Source organism: Acanthopagrus latus, chromosome 12 (genome assembly GCF_904848185.1).
Source record: "Acanthopagrus latus isolate v.2019 chromosome 12, fAcaLat1.1, whole genome shotgun sequence".
Lineage (NCBI taxonomy): Eukaryota > Metazoa > Chordata > Actinopteri > Spariformes > Sparidae > Acanthopagrus > Acanthopagrus latus.
In genome coordinates, this window is record NC_051050.1 from 25,554,721 (window position 1) to 25,573,771 (window position 19,051).

Genomic DNA, 19,051 nt, shown 5'->3' on the forward strand with positions numbered 1-19,051 from the left:
TGCAGGTTTCAGGTCCGTAACCCCTTTTCCTGCTCGTAATGGTGGAAATGAAACTGGAGACTTGGGCGTATTCTTCGCTCCAGATGTAGTAATTCTCCCTCTCACAGTTTGTGCTGACTGGAGCACAAAGAACATGTTATAGAAAGCTGGAGAAGGGAAGTTTAAAGGGTCACTCCACCAATCTTACACATTAAAGTGTGTTTACAGGAGTTCTGTCGCCAGTGATGTCATCACATCGCACAGATACTTCTTCACCTGGACTGAAGTCTTCTTGTCCAAGTAACCTTGTCCTCCTCCTAGCAGAGAATGGAAATCAGTGGAAAACTGCCCCAAAACCAAAAACTAATACTTGAGGAAAAGTAAAGATGTCATCTTAGAGTATTAATTTGGTAAAAGTGAAAATTAAATTAAATATACGCATGCTGTTAGACTGTGAGTTGACCACTTGTTGATCAGCTGTTGTTGTGTTGTTGACATATTATCTGTAAAGTAATTAGTCACTAAAGTAATCAAGAGCGGAAGTACTGAGTTATATTCCATCAGCGTTACAAACGTTATATAAAGTGGCCATTGTCCCTCCTCAGGTCATGAGGTCAGAAAAGTGTGGAACTGCTCCTTTAAGGTCTGAGGAGGCCTTCGTGCCCATGTAACCTCCTCCTTCTCCTCCTCTTCCTCCTCCTCCCTCCTCAGGATCAACCTGTTGTGGCTGCTCCAGGATCAGTCCAGTAACCGCCGCCGTGCTGTGTGACCTCACAGCCCGCTCTGTGTGAACTGACCCCGGGTCTGTGCGGGCCGCCGCCGCCCCCCCTCCGCTGTATCCGACGGTCTTTTCCTTCCACTCCACTTGAGAAGCAGCAGCCAGCCCGGCTGTTCCCACGCCTCCGCACCGCAGGCCACCGCAAAACCTCCCGAATCAACAAAGATTAAAAAAAATGCGGAAACGGACGCTTTAAAAAAACGCCTTCAGTGGGAATGATGCATGTTTAACCCGGACTAACGATGCGGGATCTAAATCAAAACGGCCTCGACTTTCCCCGCTGGACTAAACTCCGCAGAAGGACGTAAACTTTTCGGTGTGTGCGGGCGGACTGCGCTCGGTTTCATGATGTCAGCGGGGCTCACTCGGCTATGAGTGATTTGTATGATCGTTTTTCAGCACATCTGGATCTTTGGCCGTCGATGCTCTGGACCCAGTGGACTGTTTTCTCGGCGGAGACCAGCTGAAGGAGGACTTCCACACCTCAGGAGTTCGACGCCAGAAACTGACGGGTCCGTGAACGCCGCAGATAGCTAGCTAGCATGTTAGCTAGTTTTTAAGCTAGTTTTTTGGTGTTTTTTTAACGCGCGAACGGGGAAAACATTCACCCAACTTCACTTCACCGCAGTGTGTGATGCTTCCAGCGCACAGTTTGCATTAGACGAGTGTTTTCTTCAAGGTTTTCGACTCTTGTAGGTTGTTTTGACAAACTGTGAGTTAGCCAACAACTCGGTGTAACTCAGCCGTTGATGTTAGCCGTTGCAGCTAACGTCCAAACATGCCGCAGCTAAACGGAGCGGACGGAGACGACCTGGGAGCTAACGATGAACTGATCGCGTTTAAAGACGAAGGGGAGCAGGAGGAGAAGAGGAATGTGTCTGGAGAACGGGACCTGGACGACGTCAAGTCCTCTCTGGTCAACGAGTCCGAGACCAACAGCAGCTCGGACTCTGAGGTGAGTCCACTGGGACCAGTTCTGTTCACCAACTTTCCTCTGGTGGAGCTGGTGTGTGTGTGTGTGTGTGTGTGTGTGTGTGTGTGTGTGTGTGTGTCCTCCACAGTGCTCCTATAGCTTTGTTTACCTTTGTGTGTGTGTGTGTTTATGTGTGTGTGCAGGCAGACAGGCGGCCCAAACCCAACCCAGACTTGGAGAGCAGGGCCAGACACAGTCAGCTGTTTCAAGAAGGTAAATGAACACACTCGACAACAACAGTGCGTGAAGTTGTGTGTCCCACAGAGGAGACTGTTCCTGCACACTGAGAGTTAAAGGTGCACTGTGTGGTTTACTTCTAAGCTGGATTTATTCGGACTCACTGAAGGGTTTACTGATGTTCCTGCTGCAGGTTTTGATTTGCCTCGGGTTTCATCAGGATCAGCTCTTATCGACTTTAATCATAATCTGCTTTGTTTACATTCTTTCATGTACTTTGTGCTGTGGAGCTGCACGCAGGCCACTTCTGCTCCGGGTTTGATTCGCTGTGACAGAAAAGCTGCAATCACCATTTGTTTGCATGTTTATCTGTGCCACACAGTAAGAGCGATCAATAATTACTGACCAACACTGGGACAAAACACACAGTTATATCACCTCTGAAGTGATCAATAAAGAGACATTCAGCCCTAAAGCACAAAGACCGATGGCTCTCTCCATCAGATTCACATCTTCACTAAATTAATTTTACTGAAATGTGTTTTTCTTGCTCAGTTCAGCGGCTGTCATCAAGTTTCACCTCGAGTATCACACACAGAGGTGACAGTCAAACGGTTCTCTGAGTAGATTTTCAATTAAACTCAGTTTTTATTTACTGTTTTTAAAAGAATAAAATCTTCCTGTATTGTAGAGCTGCAGGCAGCGCTCACTCTCTCTCTCTCACTCCGTCCCTCGCCCTCGTTGGATCCTTTAATTCCCAGAATGCACCTCAGCAGCATGTTCGTACTTGTCACATAGGGTCGTCTTTCAACCTCCATATCCGAAGTTTATGATGCAGGTATTTTAACACGTTTTAAGACAGAGCTGCCTCTCAGAGCATTATGGTTATAAAATAACATTGCAGTATTTATCCAGGGACAGACTGGTTATTGGCCTGATATTTAGCAGTTTCCTGATTAAGAGTATTGTTTTTTTTGTGTCCAGTTGCTGATAATTTAATTTAAAAAAAGCAGTATTTTGGCTCTGATGGAGCAACTTTACTCTGTCTGTGGTCTCACTCAGTGTTTAACCACAACACATCACTTTTGATGTGCAACCAGTCGACAGTTACCATTAACTGAAGTTATTAATTAGATTTCTAGAGGAATGAAAGTCTAAAATAGCAGAACACGAAAACCTTGTAAACTGTACAAAGTTACATTCCTTCACTCCATATTCTAGATGTTGAGACCCAGATACTGGTCCTGAAAAAGACCAAATCGACCTGATACAAGATATAGATCTCGAGATTTTGTTTTGAATACTTTTATTGTAGCATCCTTATCCTCAAATAAAAATACACGAAAGAGCTCAACATCACATCACAGGACAAACAACAAACTTTACACAGGATAGATTTATTACATCTTTCCAAATAAATCACTTGGTGCCAAATCTTCTCAAACTCTCCAAGTTTGTTTTGAAGTTTACATCTGATTTTCTCTGAATGCAGATTTTCCGTTTATACAATTTGATATTTCCTCAAAAGCACTTCCTAATTCTCAGACTAGGTGACAAGTATCACAATGTTTTTTTATCAAGTAGCTCGACCTACTTTTGAGCTAATAATATATGGATGACTATTGATGTTCCTGATGTTCACAAGGAGATTTCTGATCAACATTGAGCAGTAATGTGGAGACAATGACTGACTCTATTGCCCAGCTCTTCTCTTCATGACGAGTCAGCTGATATTTGTGTTGAATCTCTTGGAGCGACCCCTCTGTGTGACTCTGATGATGTTCTCGTCTCTCAGCGCTGAGGCGGCGCCAGGATGGAGGTCTCTTCCAGCCCTCTCCGTACGTTGGATATCCCTTCTTCATGATCCCGGACCTCGGGAACCTCTGCAACCCCTACCTCGCTAACGGAGCTCTCACACCCAGCGGCAGGACGGTAAGATGACCTTTAGTCGCGCACGGTGTTCAGTCATACACAGTCTGAAGTGAACCTTCTGAGCATTTAAACTAAATGTATAACCCAGAATATAGAATTCTAACAAAACCAGCTGTGGAGACGACTGTTGGCTCTGCAGAGTTGTTGGCTCTTTGTCTTGTGAGGCTCAACTGGTGTGGCTGAGCAGAAGTTTATGAGACGCTGACGTCATGTAGATTAACTTGTTCACAGGCGTAATTTAAAGCCTGACTCGCCCGCTGCACAACAACAGGTTCCCTCTGCTTCACATTGTGGCCATATTGTTTTGCAGATTGAGTCCTTGATACCATTGAGTCACTATTGTCCTGAAAGCTTCTTCACTTGCATTTGAGTCAGTATGTGCGTGTGTCTCTTTGTGTGTGTGTTGTTATGATAAGGAGGTTTGATGGTACAGGGTTAGACAGGCCCGGACACAGTCTGCCTGCAGCAGGAATGAGCTCCCATCATGGCTCCTGCTGCTGTGCGGCAGATTAGCCTCTTTAGCTGGCTGCTGCAGCGCAGGATCGACAGCGTGTTGCCCAATTTCCCAGTTCCCAAAGCTTAATGGGAGCTCAGCTTGGATTATAGGGATACTGGGTAGTGGTTTAATATAGCAACATTCATGGCCACTAATCCAAAAATTGCAGAGGGAGGAATTTTAAGCAAAATCTGCCTGTAGAGGACAGTTAGGAAGACGTGACCTCAAACACAAGTTCACTGAGAGCAGAGTGCTGCGGTCCTGATGTTCACTTAAAACAACTGATTCTTTTATATCAGAGTGCTGCGAGCGCTGAAGACACTGAGGTCATGTCCTCAGTGTTTTTAATTTTGTGTGTGTGTGTGTTTGCGTGCAGTCAGGAGGAAGTTGACACTCCACAGTTACTCACATGGTCGAGGAGCTGATTCCAGTATTTTTGAACTCTAAATGTTTTGCACGGTGCGTTTAGTTCTTCAAGGTTGGTAGTGTCCTGCTTTGTGGTCTGAGGTACATTTTCTCTGTTACTATACCACACACACTTTTTACATTCTTGTACTTTACTTGAATATTTCCAGTTTCTGCTCCTGTATACCTGCTCTCTGCTGCATTGTGGGGGTGAATATAATAGTTTTACTTTTGTCAGTTTGAGACTTTATTCAGCTTTTATTCATACACTAACTTTTCAAAGCAGCATCTTTACTTCTACTCAGCTGTGACGTGTAACACTGCTCTTTTGTTTTCTCTCCCTGGTTTGTTTTGAAAGTCTTTCCTGTGTGGATTTATTCCAGACACACATGAAGGCTAAACACACAGCCAATCCCACACACACAAACACCTGCATTCCTCAGCTTTGTGATGCCCTCCCCCTGCGTTAGTGGCTCATTGTTGTCATTAGCAGAGTCTGAATGGTCCTAATGCATGACTCCACAGGAGGATCGTTACACCTCATTATGCCTAACACACTGCCCGTGGCTTCTTCTCAGAACACACACACACTTCTCCCGTGGCTGACTGTTTGTGCTCGGGCTGAATGTTGCCTTGAGACAACAGCGTTGTTCCTCCTCTTCCTCTGCACTCAGCCTCCCTCACATTGCTCTCTGCACAATGGACACCTTGTGTACTGTTGAGCCTCCTCAGTGAGAGAGCTCTGTGTGTTTATGAGAGACAGACGAGGAGGAGATGCTGCAGGCAGGCTGAAGGCAAGTCAAGGTAAACACGCTAACGTTAGCTGGACGCTACCTGAACCATAATACAGGCTGTTTACTGTACTCATGTAGGCAGGAAGCCGGAGCCAGCATGTAGACAACCTGTCTGCTCGCTCTGCCCTCCTCCCCACCTCCCCCACCTGCTCCTCACCTCCTCCTCTACGCTTGAAAAGGGCCAGCAGAGCTACAGCAGACATACTGTTGTTCACTATACTGAGCTGGAGACACTCGTGTTCCTGCGTCTTGTTGTTGTGCTTAACAAATACTGAAACACACGCAAATATACACACTCTGGAACATAGGAAATGAGAAAACAATGTTTCCAGGGGACATTAAACACAGATGAACACAGAGAGACACACATGTTGTTTCTATCACCTCCTGATGTACGTCAGCCATTTTGGACAGTAAGGTATGGCAACAAGACTTAGACAAACCACACGCAGAAATGTGTTAGTGTTAGTAGTGAAAGTAGTGAAAATATATTAACACCATATTTTCTGTATTTGACAGCATGTTCCAAACTTTTAGAGAGGTCTTCAAATCTGTCATGTTTGCTGTAATTATAGAACATATGTAATCATAGTCACTAACTAACTTTACACATTTTGTAGGGATGCAAGTTGTGTGTTGTGTTGTGTTGTGTTGTGTTGTCCTTTCTGAACATGAAAAACAACACCCACTCCAGTGACAGCATGTGTGGCTTTACACAGGCGCTAACAAAGATCTTGCCGGACCGCTTTTGTCAAAAACATCCGCTAGAATCAACATAAACCTCAAAGTTCGCTTTGACCAAAGTGATATATTCCTGCGTACTGTGGTTGTGGTTGTGTCCACGTCTGTTGCAGCACCAAGATAGCAGATCTACCCGCACATGCACCACTCGTATCAGGCTGTGACAGTTAGCATGGCTGGTGGCTCGTGAAGCTACTGACTTGTGTGGTGCAGGCTTTGTGAGCTTGTGTATTGTAAACAGTGGTCAGGGGCGTCATGGATCTCTAAATCCAAGATTTATACATTTGTTTCTAGGCCATCACATCTGGTATTTTACAGCAGTAGCTTCACTTTATCTGGTGGCGTTTTGCAGTTCAGTGTCACGTCTCATCTGAACTACGTGACTTTCTGTCTCTGTACTGGGAATCCTGCAGTTGTTTTGCTTTGCAGACCAAACGACTGATCATTGACAGATCGTCACACATTACAAGATCACACACGGGACATGACATGAGAATGATGTGATCCAAACAATCCAAGTTGTTGTGCTGATTAGCAACAACAAAACCACGAGAGAAAAAGAAAAGGGTCTCTGTGAGATGGTTGTTTGGGATCCATGGAAAGGAAGGACTGTTTCTGGAGGCGAGGAGAGTGTTCCTCAATCTGTCTGCGATGTTTGGAGCATTTGATTCTCAAAATTTGAAGTTAATTTTGATAGATTTCTTATTTGAAACACTCTGTGTCCTGTAGATAACAGAATCATACCATCCGTCCATACCATCATTGATTTTTCAGGTGTCGTTCCCGCAAACTGAACGTTAACTGATCCGGATGAAATTCAGGCCAAACTAGTTGAGCGCCTGAACATCTTTTCATTGTCCAAAGCAAAAATTTGAGAATGACCTTGTAGACTGTGAGGTTTGCTGACTTTACAAATCAGTCACACACACACACACACACACACACACACACACACACACACACACACACACACACACACACACACACCAGCAGCAGCAGCGTCACAGCTGAGCAGCAGTGAATGGAGGAGGAGGACTGAGCACAGATAAGCTACCTGGTATGTGTGAGTGTTGATCGTGCAGGAGATGGCAGGCGTCTCGCTTTATTTTCACTCTGTTAAAAAGGTTTATGTTGACAAAGCCGGCCATCTGTGTTAATGTTGATGTGTGTGCGTGTGTGTGTGGCTGTGCTTGTTTAGTTAAAGTCGCTCTCCTTCAGCCGGCTGAACAATCCCAGAATTCCTCTGTTTATTCCACATTGTCTCCAGAGTCTTAAAATACCAGGAGGATGACCTGTCTGAAACAACACACACACACACACACTAATACACACACACACACACACACACACACACACGTTAAAACTCATAACAAAGTGTTTGTTTTCACCTGATCCCTCGTGTTTATCTGTTCGCAGGATATTAGCCATAAAAACTGCCAGTGGTTTTCATGAAGCTGTGCTGACAGGTCGGTCACAGGGCAGCAGGAACTGATCACCTCGTGTCAGTGTAGATATTAAGAGTTAAAGCTTCTCAATTAAAGGATGAACAAAACTTATGTCAGCGTCATCGGAGCTGCAGAAAGAGGAAGACACTGACGGTCACATTGGGGAGGCTGTAGAGAGCTGCAGGGACAGAACACAGATCAGTTTATGAATCATAAACACTATGAAATTAGATAAACTTCTTTTTATTGCATTTCTAAATTAAAGTGACGGATGTGAACTCACACTTGCTCCTCTGTTTATGTTCTGCAGGACAGTTTTCTCAGTGTGATCAAGTAACAATGATCTGTCAAATGTAAGGATTAAACATGGATAAAGATAAAGCTTACAGGTAGCTGCTGATCAGGGACCAGTATGTTTGTGTCAGGGCTGATATTGATTAAGGAGACTAATATTTGAAAGCAGTTTTTGTGGCTTAAAATCAAAAGTCTTGATGATTAGTGATAAAAGTAGCTCCAGTACTGTTCTAATTACACACTACATGAGGTATTTTACTTCATTTACTACATTTATTTATTTGTTATCTTTTTCAGGTTGAGATCATTCACTATTGATTGGTTTCATGGCACAAAAATAATAATCAGCCTGATGTCTCCAGGACTCTGCAGCTCTCTCCAAAACTAACTAGACGGATGAATTGTTCTGACAGCTCCTTCACTCTGGACCTTTACAGCAGCTTCTATGTGCTTAACTGATCATGAGCACTGGACTCAAGTCAAACTGTTGGGTTTATTGGTACTGATGTTGTGGACAGAAAGCTTCAGGTCTGATCACGGAGCCGCTGTGTGTCGACTCGATCTTCAGCTCTTTGTCTCCAACATGAACTCTGTGTTTGCTGAGCAGCGTTTTTCGTAAACAGCAGAAAGCCTCATAACTTTCCCTTCTGGGCACACACTGATTTTATGCTTCCCTCAGTAATAGACTGTGATTGTGCTGTGTGTGTGTGTGTGTGTGTGTGTGTGTGTGTGTGTGTGTGCATTGATTTTCCTGGTATTTCCAACAGCTGGATCCAGTTAGTGCTCTCAGTCAGAGCTTCCTCGGGCCTCCGAATGGGGGACGGGATGAGGCTGCACTGTGTGTGTGTGTGTGCGTGCGTGCGTGCGTGCGTGCGTGTGTGTGTGTGTGTGTGTGTGTGTCTCCAGGCTGGGGTGAGCTGAAGTCATGGGGTTTTATACAGCTGTATGGGGACGTGTGTGAGGGATAACATGTACAATTATTGTAGTTTAACATAGAACACAATGGTTTTCTGCCTCCTTATTAAGCAGTTGGTAAATTTAGTTGTTGTTAAAGGTTGCCTGTGGAGTTTGTGGTGTGTGTGTTTTTATGAATGGGTTCTTGTTTTGATTGCACACCCTCATGAATAAGGCTCATGCGATACATATTCACAGTATTTCACAGAACTACAGGTGGCAGTAATGTTCAAGCATATGCTGCCAATAAAGACAGAGAAGAAGAAGATTCGTGCAGTTTGAAGGACATTCGTACACTGAATGTAAACAAAGTGTGTGTGTGTGTGTGTGTTTCCAAGAAAAGTCCACAGAGGAGCTTTAAGTAACTGAGTTACAGGAGACTTCCTGCTGTAACCTGATTTCTTAAATGTTCATGAGAAACCTGGTGGAGAATTAAGACCTGATCTGAGAACAGACGTGTGAGCAGGTTGTAAATCAGATTTTTACATGTGACTTCAGTTGAGCTGCATTAGCAGGTTATTTTCACAATCAATCAGCTGTTTGGTCTCATCACAGCCTCCCAGAGTCCAAAGTGACGTGTTCAGAGTGTTTCCTCTGTCCAGCCAACAGTCCAGAACACAAAGACGCTTCACTTACTCACATACAGAGTTTAAAAGAAAGTTTTTGTTTGTAAAATTGCCGAAACAATAATTTAATCATCAAAGTATTTGCAGGTCTTGTCATGTTTTATTTGACTAATCTTTGCAGCTCTACACATCAGACATGGAAACGTTACATACAGCCATTCATCCTCTCATTAATCATCTTAAAACTTCATTTTAAACTACAGTGGATATTAAGAAAACTGCCTTCTCACGTAAGATAGATGATGACATCACTGTGACATCATGCGGTTAGATTTAAAGCGACAGCAGACACTCTTCAGTCGGCTGAGTGTTCCTGGACGACCAGTATGTTGAGCTTCATGTATAAAATGGGTGTAGTGAGCCTTTAAAAGACATCTGTCGGTGCAGCCTCTGGTTAATGTTTAACTGTATTCTGATAATAAAGTCTCCACGTTATTGTCACAGTGGGAACAATTAATGAAGATAAACGGTTTCACTCTGTAGGCAGGAGGAGATATCAGTCGTCTTCTGCAGGGTCAAAGGTCACAGCCGAGAGTCTGTTGACGTCACTCACAGTTGAATGAGTTCCAAAAGCCTCTTCTGTTCTGTGTGTGTGTGTGTGTGTGTGTGTGTGTGTGTGTGTGTGTGTGTGTGTGTGTGTGTGTGCTGGGGGTGGTCTCCCACTTTCAGACGGCTCGGTCAACAGTGGGACCCCAGTGGTTTCCAGGCCGGTGGGGTGTTTATGTGCTGGGGAAAGGGGGGCAGGGCGAAGGCGAACGCTTGAGACTGTTCTTTGTCTAACTCAATGCACACACACACACACACACACACACACACACACACACACACACACACACACACACACACACACACACACACAGTCAAAGCACTCTCTCTAAAAGTAGCATGTGGTCATTATGGTTTCCATTCGACCTGCAGCACAGAGCAGCTCGTCTCCGTCACTTGTGTTCCTCGTGTGCATGTCGGCTCATGTAAATTTGTGGCGGCAGCAGAAAGAATGCAAACACGAGGGAGTTGAACTGTTATCTCACCTGTTATCAGAGACAGTGACGTGTGACCCAGCAGTCACCACTGCATCCTCTCACAAAGCTTCCTCTTGACAGTAAAGATGAGCCATCATTTTCAGGAGTGGATGTGAACCATGGCTGAGCAGGTATAATAAGATCCTGCTCCGCTGTGACCCGTCATCATTATTCTAATGCAGAAAACCCAGTTTATCCCTCCCAGCTGTGGACAGATGCTTCCACTGAACCGAGTACGGAAGAAGAAGTCCACTTTAAGATCAGTTTGACCTCAGAAGATGATGAGTCACCTGCTGCTGGCATCTCCTGACTCTGATACCTGCAGCTGTTAGCTAACGTTAGCCGGTTGTGACGCTCCTGTGAACTGCAGCACCGCCACATAAACTGACACGACGTTACATTTCAGTGCTTTTAGCTCTTCTACAATTATCTGACAGCTTTAGTAACTTTACAAATGGTCGTCTTTTGTACAGAATTACTGAGAATTTCAGAAATCTGATCTTTTATCTCCTCTCTCTCCACAGTACCTGCCGTTTCAGTGGCCTCTGCTCGACGTCCCAGGAAGAGCTGCTATGAGAGACTGTGCGACCCCCACACACCTGGTGAGACACAATAATGAAAGACTGAGTCAATGATCAGAATATTTGATCAACTAATCAGTTAAAAGGTTAACGTTTCAGTCGAGGAAACATTAGTAATAGTTTCACTTCAGTCTCCAGCTTATCAGTGATGTGTCGATGACCTCAACACACAGAAGAAGCATAAAGTGTATCACACCAGTCGTATCGCCGGGTTACACCAGGATGTGTCACACCTGAGCTGAGTCAGGACAGATTAGAGGAGAGCAGTCGAAGGTCCCAGCACACGTTCACATGAACCAGTCAGCTGGTCAGAGATCAGTGTAATCAACAAGTTTATCTGCTTTAATTCTAGAGCTAGTGAGCTGCTATCTGATCAACAAGAGAGTTTCTGTCTTTCTGTCTGTCTGTCTTTAGAAATTCGGAGTAGTTTGACCTTCCTGGACTCTAAAAATAAATCAAGGTAAAAGTTCAGTTTAGCCCCATGCAGGTAGCTGTTAGCTGACAGGCAGCTGGGTGAACAGGGCTAACAGGGCTAACAGGGCTAGTTAGCAGTGAGGCTTATTCTGCAGTGGCAGGAGCTGAACATTCTGACTCTGGTCTGCAAACTGAACTGACTCCAGCCTCAAGCTGCCACACTGGGACCAGTTCCATGTTGAGATTGAGATAATTACTGGGTGTGGGTTCATGTTGTCATGGATGAAATAATACCAACTGTTCTGAGAGATAAATGTCTCCTGCGACTCCTGACTTGAACAGAGTGAATCTTATCAGTCGATGTTTCTCATGAAACACAAACTTACTGCAGTATTTTTACTTCCTTGAAAAAGAAAGTTCATCTTTACCTTTGACTTCAGTGTTTGTTGCACAAGTCGTGTCGGTATGTTTCTCCCGCCCACACTGTCAGTCACACCTGCCCTCAGTCCCTGAGTGAGCTTCTCTGTCACTCTGTCACTGAAGTCCCGCACTGATACATGACTTCTTCCTTCCCACAAATAACTAGAAGGTGTGAAGAACAGCAGCTTTTCTGTATGTGTCGCATGCAGAGACTCTGGCAGCTGCACAAGTGAAATCGCAGAAGCTGCAAATATTTTTATAATCTGTGACAAATGGTGTTAAAATGAAGAACTGTAGTTCTGCACATCATGTCCTCCAGATGTTAGAAAACATGTTTGTTTGGTTCAGACCCCAAAAAAAGTCAAATCATCAGGAATTTAAAAGGTTTTCAGTGACTGCAGTTGCTCTCAGTGACTGAAAATATAACGAGTTGACATCCTGACACCTGGTGGACAGACGACATCACTGCATCTCACTAATCACCTGTCCTGTTCTGTGTGTGTGTGTGTGTGTGTGTCCAGTCGAACAACGTGCCGGTGGTGCAGCACCCTCACATGACTCACCTCCACCCTCTGCTGTCCTACAGTCCGGAGGCCTTCTCCCCTCAGAGAGCCTCACCTGGCTTCTCTCCTGACCCAGGTAGTCTCACCTGTCATCCAATCAGACAAACACAAACAACTGTATTATTTCTTCAGCTCCTGTAACTGTCAACACAATCAATCTCACCTGTGCTGCAGGTATGTCGAGGACCACTCACGCTGCCTGCTACCCCGTCTCACCTGGAGGCGTGGCTCAGATCACACACCCCCTCGGATGGCTGTGAGTAAACGCACACGCACACACACATGCACACACACACACACACAGTCTGGACCTGCAGGATGTGTGACACTCTGTTTGTGTGTGCAGGCCGGGTCAGACGATGTATCCCATCGCAGGCGGCTTCTCACCGGCCGCTCTCGCCATGAACGCCTCCATGTCGAGGTAAGAGTTGTGTTTTAAGGATGTCTTGATAAAAATGTATTAATTAAATTAATTTAAATGTAAAGAAATTGAATCTCTGTAGTAGAATAAAAAAAGGAGAAAATATAAAGTAAAAAAATCTGATGATACAGTAAAAGTTCTCCAGCACAAAGAGCTGCTGAGATTAAGTGTATCATTATAATCACATTGTGTCCAGATGTAGTTTAGTTTAATGTGATTGGATCCTGATCTGTGATCTGGTGTCGTCTCTCGTCAGTCTGGTGTCGGGCGGCTTCTCTCCACGTTTGGTGCCGACCTCTCAGTCGTCCGTCCCTCACCCGGCCATCGTACCGACAGGAGTGAAGCAGGAGCCTGAATGCAGCAGCCAGCCGGGGTAACGAGCTCTACACCACTTACACTCATTAACACTGTTAACGAGACCTCTGAATGCATCTTGACACAAACCAGCCTTCAAATCACAAACGCCAACCAGACGGCTGCCTGAATATTCTGTGGAACGTCTTCTGTCGTTAACTCGACGTTTGCTCCGCCTCTGCAGGAAGTCGCCGGCTCAGCGGCAGCAGGAGAGAGAAGAAGAGAAGAAGCCGCACATCAAGAAGCCGCTGAACGCCTTCATGCTGTACATGAGAGAGGAGCGGCCCAAAGTGGTCGCCCAGTGCAAAGTGAAGGAGAGCGCCACCATCAACCAGATACTGGGCCAGAGGGTCAGTGTGTGTGTGTGGGTGTGTGTGTGTGTGTGTGTGTGATTTGATTTTTAGGGTCGGTGCCGATATCAGAATTGATACATCGCCCAGTGTTCCATATTTATGTTGATGAAGGTTCTCAGTCTGCTACATATTTCTTCACCCTTCATGTGTTTTTAATGGAGGCAGAATATTTTACTGTTCAACAATAAAGTTTATCATCCAGAATGTAGCAGGTGAAAGATTTCAGTCAGCTCATACGGGATTCATATAAGATGATAAAACAGTCTGTTTCTAGCTGTAAATTTCATCATCAGTTCACAATATACTAAGAAATTTTATTGGTTTGAGAACAAATTGACGATATAAAAGAAATCGTGATATTTTGAGTATAAAATCCAAAGTTTCTTTGATAAAAGCCATAATGTCCAGCGAATGAAGCTGTAATATTTCTAGATTAAATATGAACATTTATGAGAAAATATTAGAAGATTCCAAAGTCACAATATTTCAAGAACAAAGTTCCCTGAAAAAGTTGAGATAATTTAGTAATTTAGTAAGTCACAATATTCCAGGTTAAATCAACGAGTAAAAAGTTGTATTATTAAAAGAATGATTAAATGTTCAAAGACGAGTGAAACCTGAATGAAACCTGATGTTTCCAGGATAAAAAGCCATAATCTCAACAGATTATTGGAGAAAGTCAATGTGTGATGAAGTCAAAGATTCATGTTTTGAAAAATGTCACAACTTTTCAGGTGAAATATTTAAGAAGGTTATTCTCTGCCGCTGGTGTGTGCTGCTCAGTCAGTAACTGACCCGTGAGTGTGTAGTTCTGGTACCGTCCCGTCACTGAGCCGACCCGTGTTCTGTGTCCACAGTGGCATTCACTGACCAAAGAGGAGCAGGCCAAATACTACGAGCTGGCTCGGAAAGAGAGACTCGTCCACTCCAAGCTTTACCCCGGCTGGTCGGCCAGAGACAACTACGTGAGTACAACAGCTGACGTGCTGCTGCACGCCTGTATCTCTACGCAACGCAACGCAACGCAACGCAACGCAGCACAACACAACACTACACAACACTACACAACACTACACAACTCAACACAACACAACACTACACAACACATCACTACGCAACACTACACAACACAACACAACGCATCACTACACAACACAACACATCACTACACAACACTACACAACACAACACAACGCATCACTACACAACACAACACAACACTACACAACTCAACACAACGCAACGCAACGCAACACAACACAACACAACACTACACAACACATCACTACGCAACACTACACAACACAACACAACGCAACACAACACAACACAACACAACACAACACAACACATCACTACGCAACACTACACAACACAACACAACGCAACACAACGCAACACAACACAACACAACACTACACATCACTACACAACACAACACAACACAGCACTACACAACACTACACAACTCAACACAACGCAACGCAACACAACACAACACAACACAACACAACACAACACAACACAACACAACACAACACAGCACTACACAACAGTCAGTGAGTCAGTACTCAGTACACATGACAGCCAGCGGCCGTCAGAATGGGATCATGAGCTGCTGTTCTCTCACATCCCAACACAACATTTCCTGTCCGTCACCACAACAGAACGTCTCCATCAGCTGTTTAAAGGTTGCTGTGTGTTTGTTTGTGTGCAGGGTAAGAAGAAGAAGAGGAAGAGGACTAAGAGTGAGACTCTGCTTGAAGGTGAGACGGAGACAGTTTGATGAATGTTGAACATGAAACACTCGATGTCCTTCGTCCTGATCAGAGTCTCAGAGCTCATCACTGTGTGTTTGTGTCTCAGGTCCTCAGGACGACGCCCCCCTACAGCTGAAGAGACCTCGTGTCCCACCTGAGGAGACGCCTCACACACACACCTCACACACACACCCCCGCTCCCACCTCACACAGCCGCACACCATCTCCCACCTGACACACACACACCTGTCCCAGGCCAGCCCCGCCTCCTCGCTGGACTCCCCGGCGACGCCCACCACCGCGCTGGCCTCGCCTGCCGCTCCGGCGCCGACCCACACCGAGCACACACACTCCTCCTACAGCGGACACACTTCTCCTTACGGCGAGCAGCTGCAGCCGCTGTCCCTCACCACCAAACCTCACCGGACCTCCCACCCTCTGAGCCGGACCACCGTCACCCCGGGACCCTCCACGCCGTCGTCCTCCTGCGACACCCCCACCTCCTCACCCCTCATGTCCTCCTCCAGGTGTTCACCCCCTCCTCCTCCCCCTCTCATCTCTCAGCCCTTCCTGGTCCCGCCCCTCACCTCCGCTCACCAATCAGCAGCGAGCTCCCACGGTGCCTTAACCACGACACAGTCGTTCTCCGTCAGAAGAACCAATCAGCTGTGAGCATCTGGTTTCCAATGAACTCTGACATCACAAACACACTTCAACATGATCTGTGCCTCGTCACGATGCTGTAAATAAGCTTCCTTTTATAAACTTTTTTATAGATCACATTTTATATTAGTATGAAAGTAATTGGTCAATATTTGACTGCATCTCTAACTTCATCAAACGGTGTATTTTTTCAACTGTCACTTTTTCTAATAACGTTTTATGAATGATCATCGAGGTGTGGCACCGGGGTTTGTTGGTTTGTTTTTTTCACCTGGTAGTAATGAGTGTAGTTCTGTTCTGGTTCCTCCTCTGTGTTAATAAATACTCACTGAGTTCTGACCCGCTTTCCTGTGTGATGCTGCCAGTTGTTGTTGTTTTTATGATGCTGTGTGAAGTGACGACTGGAACTCTTTCATCGGTCGTCAACCATCTTCAGACAATTACTTTAATTTGCTAAAATCCATCCACATGAAGGATGAAAAAGTTTAAACCCCACAGCTAACAGAATCTGTTACATTATAATTCTTGTTTAAATTCCTGAACCAACCATCAGAACTCATCAGGACCACAGAGATGTTCTGTGTGTGGTGATGAAATGATCCATGAGACAAACAAGAGGACCTCGTTAGAATCCATGGAGACAAAGTGATGTCATGAACAAAACTGTAAGACATCTCAGTGTCTCCCTCTGCTGCTGAGCACCATGAAGCTCAGGAAACATCACAGAGTGACTGTTGTAATATCAGACGACCAGCAGAGGGACGTTAGTGAAGCACTTTACTGATGAACATCTGGTTTATGTTCCAGTGTTCAACATGGATTCCACAGTATTTCTTTAACAACAAAGAACATTTGATGAACGTCGCGGTCACAGATTCAGTCGTCTCAGTAACTGAAGAGGTTAAGAGGATGACACAGCGTGTCAGCTGCCGGCTACGGCAGAAACAGGGAAGTAAACCCCTGCCAACAACAACCCACTGGTAAGTTAAACTAAAGTAAATGAAAAATAAATATTCTCATTTAGCCGGAAAAAAACACATTTTATTTCATTGTTATTTGCAAGTTCACTGGGGACTTTGCAAGAGTTGAGCTGATAACAGAAACAACATCAAAACACTGGAAAAGACTGCAGCTCCACAAGACCTTCAACTGGATAAATGTTTGAGAGAATATATGGAAAAGGTGTTTGATTCATGCCAGCTGACATGAAGTTGCTCACAACACCATAACTGATCATATTCCACAGCAGCATTTTTCCATTTTGTACAGACATCACAGGTATGGAGATGTGGCCTGGAGATACAGAGTAGATGATAATTGTATCATTCTGTCAATGCTGTGATGAGCCAGTTTGTTACTGATTACATGTGGATGAATGAATGAATGAATGAATGAATATCTGCAACTGTCTGCATCATCATCCATCCATCCATCCATCTATCTATCTATCTATCTATCTATCTATCTATCTATCTATCTATCTATCTATCTATCTATCTATCTATCTATCTATCTATCTATCTATCTATCTATCTATCTATCTATCTATCTATCTATCTATCTATCTATCCATCCATCCATCCATCCATCCATCCATCCATCCATCCATCCATCCATCCATCCATCCATCCATCCATCCATCCATCCATCCATCTATCTATCTATCTATCTATCTATCTATCTATCTATCTATCTATCTATCTATCTATCTATCTATCTATCTATCCATCCATCCATCCATCCATCCATCCATCCATCTATAGGTGGGGATGTGACACAAGGGCCGTTTGGCAGCGTCACCACAAAACTGCAAATGAGAGCAACAGTGTGATCATGGATAAAGATCTGGAGTCAACTATAAACAAAAGGACACACTATAAAAAAAGAAAAAAAGCGATATTTATGATCATGCAAATGTTTTGTTTCTAAGTTTAAGATGTTTTCTTAACAACATGAGATTTTTTTTTTTTGCTTCTGTGAGATTCATTAGGCAGAATATTTTGTTCAAGCTGCAACATAATTTGTAATTTTATAATGAAATGAAATTTAATGAACTGTTTAACTGAATCAACTGTATGTTTATGAATGTCAAAAATCAAATCATGTCAATAGAAAACTTTTTAAAAATGATTTTATACTGGTTAATGGTTGAATCTGTTGCACAGTATCATGTTTAATAAATTAATCAGATGTTTTAGTTTTTAAATCTTCATTTGAAAAGTAACATCTGTCAGAGATGTAGTGAAGCTTAACATGTTTGACTGAATATTTAATTCCATTCAAATCTTTACTGCAGACTCACTGTCAGGATGAAAGACATGTTACATAAATTACATACAAACTCTCAATAAAAGATCATAGTTTAAAAATAATATATATTAGCATCTTACGCAGAGGCAGCTGTACCAGTGTGTCCACAGCTGTAACTGATAGCATGTAGTGCTAATTAAACCAGCAGAACAGCTACCAACTCCTCCAGTCACCAACATTATTCCATCTACGTCTCTTAGTTATATTCTGAAGGCATCATCCACCTCCAGCGTTCAGCACAGTGTTTTTACAGTGCAGACGTCTTTATCAAGCTTGTTTGCCTATAAACATCATCATCATCTGTAGTTTGTTCTGTAATAGAGTGTAAAACAGACCGGCCATATTTGAACTAAAGACTACAAGATCACTGGTGTACGTGATATAGTTCACCAGACTATCGACCATCATGCAGCCATTGTTACAGGTGTTCACACACACACACACACACACGTATATATATACATATATATTTAACATATATACATACATATGTATATATACATATACACACATATATGTATATATATGTATATATGGGAATCGGAAGGCATCAGGCCACTGAATTCTCCGTCCACTGGCGGCTGCTGGCGTGGGTC

At 44.1% G+C, this 19,051-nt stretch overlaps 1 protein-coding gene across 2 annotated transcripts; it reads left to right on the plus strand.

Moving 5' to 3' along the window:
* The first annotated feature begins 700 nt into the window (after nt 1-700).
* tcf7l1a (transcription factor 7 like 1a) lies at nt 701-16,489 on the plus strand. 2 transcript variants are annotated; one of them, XM_037118266.1, is made up of 13 exons: nt 701-1,269; nt 1,514-1,712; nt 1,874-1,943; nt 3,703-3,839; nt 11,141-11,218; nt 12,553-12,670; nt 12,769-12,850; nt 12,941-13,015; nt 13,272-13,388; nt 13,554-13,719; nt 14,580-14,687; nt 15,440-15,488; nt 15,589-16,489. In XM_037118266.1, the coding sequence occupies exons 2-13, from the start codon at nt 1,536-1,538 to the stop codon at nt 16,152-16,154; spliced, it is 1,743 nt and encodes a 580-aa protein (XP_036974161.1). In that variant the 5' UTR covers nt 701-1,269; nt 1,514-1,535; the 3' UTR covers nt 16,155-16,489. The 2 variants fall into 2 exon arrangements, with proteins under 2 accessions (XP_036974161.1, XP_036974160.1); XM_037118265.1 differs by having other exon boundaries at nt 702-1,712.
* The last annotated feature ends 2,562 nt before the right edge of the window (nt 16,490-19,051 follow it).